The sequence below is a fragment of the Centroberyx gerrardi genome, chromosome 12, assembly GCF_048128805.1.
Source record: "Centroberyx gerrardi isolate f3 chromosome 12, fCenGer3.hap1.cur.20231027, whole genome shotgun sequence".
NCBI lineage: Eukaryota > Metazoa > Chordata > Actinopteri > Beryciformes > Berycidae > Centroberyx > Centroberyx gerrardi.
Genome location: NC_136008.1, coordinates 447,601 through 454,290, shown reverse-complemented (window position 1 = coordinate 454,290; position 6,690 = coordinate 447,601). Strand labels below are relative to the sequence as shown.

The 6,690-nt window shown below is 48.5% G+C and overlaps 2 protein-coding genes across 4 annotated transcripts in view; one reads left to right on the top strand and one right to left on the bottom strand.

Annotated features, from left to right (window-relative positions):
* The window catches only part of decr1 (2,4-dienoyl CoA reductase 1, mitochondrial), a 317,727-nt gene that overhangs the window by 62,654 nt on the left and 248,383 nt on the right, over window positions 1-6,690 (bottom strand). The gene's annotated exons all lie outside the window — the stretch shown is intronic.
* Window positions 1,765-5,825, top strand: LOC139919448 (thioredoxin-interacting protein-like). Of its 2 annotated transcripts, XR_013506906.1 has the most exons (8): window positions 1,765-2,104; window positions 2,505-2,580; window positions 3,240-3,387; window positions 3,491-3,703; window positions 3,939-4,085; window positions 4,277-4,588; window positions 5,110-5,220; window positions 5,271-5,825. XR_013506906.1 is itself a non-coding variant. In XM_078287207.1 (7 exons), exons 1-7 carry the CDS (start codon window positions 1,849-1,851, stop codon window positions 5,152-5,154), a joined length of 1,197 nt encoding a protein of 398 aa, XP_078143333.1. In that variant the 5' UTR covers window positions 1,765-1,848; the 3' UTR covers window positions 5,155-5,825. The 2 variants fall into 2 exon arrangements, 1 of the variants encoding a protein (XP_078143333.1); XM_078287207.1 differs by having other exon boundaries at window positions 5,110-5,825.

Below are 6,690 nucleotides of genomic sequence, written 5' to 3'. Positions count from 1 at the left end.
GTTCTTGTTAACTGTTTTTTTTGTGGTTATTTTTCCTTAATTATGTTTTTTTTCTTTTGTATCGGGTGTATTGGCAGAAATTTTCCACATACATGAATATTAACGTCACAAACACTATGAACTGTGGGTAATTCCCTCAAGCAAAGTCTCCAGAAATGCGGACTTGATGAAAGTCTGCATAAAGGGCTCATAAAGTCCGCCAGTGAGCCCTCGCACCGATTTCACAGCGGGACGTCCTGAACCCTCGCGGACTGTCGGGAACGCGCGTCAAAGTCCGTGAGTCTGAGTGCGGACGTTGGGATCGGGCCGCACAGACAGACAGCATCAAGCTTTACAACAGAATTTAGATGAGATGACACACACTGGTTTGCTATAAAAGTAAAAACACCTCAAAGAAGGAAATCAGGGAGCTGAGGCAGCAGAAAGAGTTCTTCAGAAAGACTCGCTGCACAGAGGTCAGAAGGTCAAGATGTTTCCATCAGATCATCAGAGATCCTGCGTCTCTTTCTGCTGACTCAGCTCCTGGCTTCTGTTTCCAGGCGGTTCCTCCGTCTCATCTATCTATCTATTCATCTGAACCTTCGACCCGAACACACATCAAACTCTCACTCAGCACTTTGTCATATTTCTGACCTTCTGACCTTCCAGTCTGCTGTCAGGAGACTCTGGACTGAGGTGAAGGGGATCAGATGTTTTGATACGGTGAAATACCAATAAAACTATTTAATGTTTGAGGAGGAGATCTGGAGCTCTGGGGCAGTTCCACATCTTAATTTTCTGATATTTTAGTTATACATCTCTTCCTTCCAGGCGACTGAACAGAAAACAGCAGCTGAAAGTTTGACATCAACACGTCTGGTCAGCAGGTGGCAGCGTGGGACCAACAGGACCAGACCAGGGTGCTCAGACTGAGGTCCGGGGACCGCCAGGTGTCCTTCGGGGGGTTCCAGGGGTCACTGAAGGGATTCTAGGGGTTCTTGATAGAGTTCCATGTGTGCTTGAAGAGGTTCCTGGGGTCCTTCAGAGGGTTCCAGGGGTTCTTGAGGGAATGTCTGTCGTATATAAATCAACCCAGACAGTTTATATGTTTTGTTCAGCAGGACTCTGATGAAGCCCATCCAGATACTTTATCCTGCAGCTGTCTGTTAATCCAGTCTGACTCTCATCTGATCCTCAACCAGCTGCTGAGACTGAGACGGACTCTGACTTCGACATATGAGCATTTTCAGAATGTTAATAGCATAAGAAAATTATTCTGTAGATATTATTCATATTGTTTTATTTTCAAATAATATTCATATTATTTGTTTTGTTTCATTTTTAAATATTATTATAAATATTCATTTAGATTTTTATTTTTTTTACTTTCAGGTCTGTGAATGAAGCCAGTGACTGCAGTCTGTTCCTTCTTCTTCTGCTGTTTTCTGTTTGCAGCTCAGACTCCAGCGGCACCAGTGAAGCCGCTGTACAGTAAACCAGTAACTCCGTCTATTATTACCAGATGACTGGGTGCGTCTCATTTATGGCCAGGCGGCTCCCGGCCCCGCCCCCGCCCTCCGCCGCTGAGCACGAGCTGTCCACGCGCTGCCGCTGCAAGCTGATTGGCTACAAGCGACAAAAACAGCTGAATCCGACCAATCAGAGAGCTCCGCCTCGCGACATTCGTTGTGTTCATTCTCCGAGTGCGTGCACGGTAACGGGGACCCCCCGCCCCGCCGGTATAAAAGCACCGAGCGGCTCCAATGTTTACAGTCAGACACCAACACACAACACTGATGCTGCTGTAGTGAGGCGGAGGATCCACTTGGTTTTTGTTTCTCTGCCGGTTCCTCCGGTCCCTCCTGCATCATGGTCGTGACGGAGAAGCAGCTGCAGATCTTCCAGCTGGAGTTCAGCGACCCCAGCAAGCCGTTCTACTGCAGCGGGGACAAGCTGTGCGGGCGGGTGCAGCTGCGCGCGGCGCAGCGCTGCAGGCTGACCCGCCTGCGGCTCAGCGCAGCCGGCTGCGCACGCGTGCAGTACGCCAAGGGCAAGACCCGCTGCCAGGGGGAGGTGGACTACCTGAAGTACGAAGAAGACCTGCAGCTGGACGAGCTGCCCAGAGGTGAGGAGAAGAGTCACTGCAGAGTGTGTGTGAGTGTGTGTGTGTGAGAGTGAGTGAGTGAGTGAGTGAGTGTGAGAGTGAGAGTGAGTGAGTGTGAGAGTGAGAGTGAGTGAGTGTGAGAGTGAGAGTGAGTGAGTGAGTGAGTGTGTGTGTGTGCGTGGTGGTGGGGTGGGGGGGTGGGGGGGTGCATCTTCTGCTGCATGAATAGAAAAACTAAAGACAGTTTGATGCTTCAGTCTGAGACCAATTTCCTTAAAAGACCCTGTGAGTTTTCTTCATTAATATTCATGTCAGCCTGTTAAGGTGTTGCATCATCCTGTGATGTATAAGGTGTAACATGACATCACAGCTGACATCACAGCTGACATCACAGCTCACCTGACTGTCCGTCTCTCCTCAGACTCCGACGGCTGCTTCCTCCTCCAGCCGGGGAAAACATACCACTTCCTGTTTGGCTTCGAGCTCCCGCCCCCTGGGTAAGACGCCACACGCCACACGCCACACGCCACACGCCACACGCCACAAACTGATGGATCTGACAGGCAGCTAGACTGATTACAGAACTGATCAATACTACACTGGTTGTCTATGGGAAGGCCTGAACCTGAATTGATTCTAATAATGAGACGTTTTGATCAGATGTACAAGTGCGCTTGAATGTTATTATAATTATGTAGAGGTTCAGTTTCCCATGATGCTCTAAATGTTTCAGTGATTTTTCCGCCCGACAAGAATAAACTTCTGGAGGAAACACTGAATATGAAAATGGTCAAATGTAAAGAGACTGAATATCAGCAGAAACTGCAGCGATGAACAGCCTTCAGAACCAGATCAGAACTCTGATCACTGGCATTGATCAGCTGAAATCCATAATGTCGTGTTTCTGTCCCCAGCAGATTTAATAGCAGATATATTGCACATTTTTTATTATATTTTTTCATATTCTGTATTGTAAATATCTCTTTTTGTTTTTTATATTTATGTTCTTGACTTTGACTTGCAGTACTTGTTGTGTTTTTTACTTCTACTTTCTTATTTTTCTCCATGTTTATTGTATGCACCAACATACCAAGGCAAATTCCTTGTATTGTGAACTTTACTTGGCAATAAACCTGATTCTGATTGTGATTCTCAGGCGGCTGGTGTCGTCCTATAAGGGGAAGTTCGGGTCTGTCCGGTACTACGTGCGGGCGGTGATGGAGATGCCTTCCCAGCATGCCTTGCAGTGTGAGAGGGAGTTTGAGGTGGAGGAGCCGCTGGACGTCAACAGCCCCGACCTGCTGGTACGACTGGAAATACATCAAGTCACACAAGTCATCAGGTACCAGTTAAATTATTAGCAGTTCCAGTCCACATCATTGATCAGCCCCCCCCCCCCCCCCCCAGGCTCCGGCGGCCGGCTCTAAGCAGAAGAAGGTCACCTGCATGTTCATCCCGGACGGCCAGGTGTCCATCAGCGCTCAGATCGACAGGAAGGGATTCTGCGAAGGCGAGGAGATCAGCGTCAACGCCAAGTTCGAGAACTCGTGTTCGCGCATCGTGGTGCCGAAGGCCGCCATCATCGCCAAACACTCGTACCAGGCCGGCGGACGCACCAAGGTCTGCTGCTCCGCACCTACAGCTGGGAATGAATCACATGTGATATCAATATATTTGATCAGGTTAATAGACTCTGTAGGCAGAGATAAAACAGGATGAAACTTTATTGATCCCTGTAGTGAAACTAACAGCAGCAAAACATTAATAGAATACAGCAATGAAAACTAGAATAGAAGTAAGAGTGGAGCGAATGTGTTCAGTAGAAATGACGAGTTGTTTCGTCTCGTCTGTTCAGGTGTTGAGGCAGAAACTGTCGGCGGTTCGAGGAAACCACATCATCTCCGGTATGTGTGACATGTGGCAGGGAAAAACCATCCGGGTTCCCAAACTGAAGCCGTCGCTGGTGGGCTGTGACATCATCAGGGTGGACTACGCCCTCATGGTGAGTCGCAGACCGATGATGTCATGGGTTTAGGCGCATGGAGCTGAAGTTAGATGTTGGACCTGGAGTCGATGGAGACCGGCTCTCATCTTAAACTTTAACCTTGAAACTGAAAACTGAACTTAAATATAAAACTGAGACTTTTACCTAAAAAACAACAAACTTATAATCCCCCCCCCCCCCCCCCCCAGATCTACATCCACATCCCCGGCAGTGAGAAGCTGATCCTGGAGCTGCCGCTGGTGATCGGTACGATCCCGTTCAGCGGTTTCGGCAGTCGGACCAGCAGCATGAGCAGCCAGGCGGAGTCTCTGAGCTCGCCCTCGGCCAGCTGGGCCTCGTTCCCCTCGGCGCCCCCCAGCTACAGCAACATCCACCGCGACCTGCGGGTCGACAGCACCCGCACGCCGCTGCTGGACGACTACGACGGCGACGAGGAGGAGGAGGGGCTCTTCATGCGAGCGCCAAAACTCCACTACCCTCCTCCCCCCGCCTACACCGAGGTGAGCAGCCAAAGTTCAGCCTTAACGAGATTAACCCTGGCCCTTAACGAGGTCTGGGCCTTAACGAGAAAAACCCTGGCCCTTAACGAGATAAACCCTGGCCCTTAACGAGGTCTGGGCCTTAACGAGAAAAACCCTGGCCCTTAACGAGATAAACCCTGGCCCTTAACGAGGTCTGGGCCTTAACGAGATAAACCCTGGCCCTTAACGAGGTCTGGGCCTTAACGAGATAAACCCTGGCCCTTAATGAGGTCTGGGCCTCTGTCTTCTCCAGTGTTGTCGTCATTTTGGGGCTTTCACATTCTGCCTGGATCCTTTTGTTTTTTCCTCCTACATCAAAATCAATGAGGCTTGTCTGTTTGTTCTATAAAGTTATGGGATGTTGCCATGGTATCAGTTAATGAAGCGCTAAGTAGACGATGATTCACGCTTGATCTGAGGCCGAGAACCTGTTCAGTTTGTTCTATCTGTCCATCACTGTCCAGGAGTTTGGTTTAATATCTGCTGTCTGTTGGCTGCAGGTTGATGCGGAGGCCGTTCCCGCTCAGGTGGTCCAGGTCTTCTGAAGGTCAGGTGGTCCAGGTCTTCTGAAGGTCAGGTGGTCCAGGTCTTCTGAAGGTCAGGCGGTCCAGGTCTTCTGAAGGTCAGGCGGTCCAGGTCTTCTGAAGGTCAGGCGGTCCAGGTCTTCTGAATGTCGAGGAACCGGACTGTTCCAGCTGGAAGGAGAGAATGAGGAAGTAGAAGAGACAGAATGAAAGGGGATGAAGAAGACTTCCTGTCCTGAGCAGAAACCCCCGACCGACAGGATCCTGAAGTCTCCATCAAGTCTTCTACAGACTCTGGACTGAAGCTGTCAGTCTGTCAGTTAGTCATTCCAGTTCGTTCTGTTCTGCAGAGTCAGCATGTAGACCGTCATCCTCCTGCTGGTCCAGACAGACCGGACAGCTGCCTGATCGGCTGTGTGAAAATGTGTCTTTGCACTTTCTATAGATCAAAATGTTCTGTGATTATAATGTTTTCCTGTCATTAGATTCTAGATGTTTCTTGGCAGTCAAACATGTCGACTGGATGCTTTTTGCTTCCTGGAAGCGAAGTGACGCAGGAGCCAGACTGACTTGTAACAGCAGAAGAAGAAACTGTATATTTTGAAAACTGTAAATAAGAATGGAGTGTTTTGTATGAGGCCCTCCGGGCTTATTTTTGTATTCAGAGAATAAATCATTGAATTTTAACATTACCCCAAGTCTTTGCTCTGTATTTTATTGTTTTAAATTTCCATCCAAATGCCAACATGTTAACTTCCTAATGCCGAAGCCTTTGTAAAGCTGAGCTAAGAGGCTGTTTGTGGCCTGCAGGGTGCGGCAGAGGAGCCGGTTCACCCTGAATCCTGGTTTTCTTTATTCAAGACTTTGATCCATTCAGCTGGATGACAGGTTCAGTCAGAAGCATCAGGAGACGAGTTACTGCAGACTAATACTGGAGAATAACAACAGTGTAGTTTTATATAAGCACATATAAACTGAATCTTCTGGTCAGACTTCAGTGTTTCAGTTTATCAGCGGACGCCGATGGAAACCTGCTGAGTCTGGACTTCAACTGAGATCTGGATCATCAGCGTTCAGAAGGATCCGGCTGCAGATCCTTCAACATCACAGCTGTTCCTCCAAACCGCTCAGATCACATCTGTGACTGAATTTATTTTTTTAAAATTTCAGAATGTGTTTTGAATGGAAAAATAGTAAAAGAAAGGAACAATATCGATGACTGGACTGGACTGGACTGGACTGGACTGGACTGGACTGGACTGGACTGGAGGTTTGGAGACTCAACTACAACTCGGCTTAAAGCCCTTCACACTCTGAAGTTTGTTCTTTTGTTTTATTCTGTATTTCTGTCCATTGCTGCTGCTGTTAAAGCCTTTCACTAACTGACAGTGAACATCAATGGCTGTGTGTGTGTGTGTGTGTGTGTGTGTGTGTGTGTGTGTGTGTGTGTGTGTGTGGAGGAGGAACTGGGGGAAAGCTCTTAGGGCAGCAGAGATGAGATTGGCCGGCCAAAATAACACTGTTGCTTTGCCCGGTGTGTGTGTGTGTGTGTGTGTG

What these genes read in the sequence shown, in the direction of transcription:
- LOC139919448 (XM_078287207.1), top strand. Translation starts at nt 1,849, where the DNA reads ATGGTCGTGACGGAGAAGCAGCTGCAGATCTTCCAGCTGGAGTTCAGC. An exon ending in GGGTGGACTACGCCCTCATG is followed by an intron (nt 4,086 to 4,276) that starts GTGAGTCGCAGA and finishes CCCCCCCCCCAG; the next exon opens with ATCTACATCCACATCCCCGG. An exon ending in CTCCCCCCGCCTACACCGAG is followed by an intron (nt 4,589 to 5,109) that starts GTGAGCAGCCAA and finishes TGTTGGCTGCAG; the next exon opens with GTTGATGCGGAGGCCGTTCC.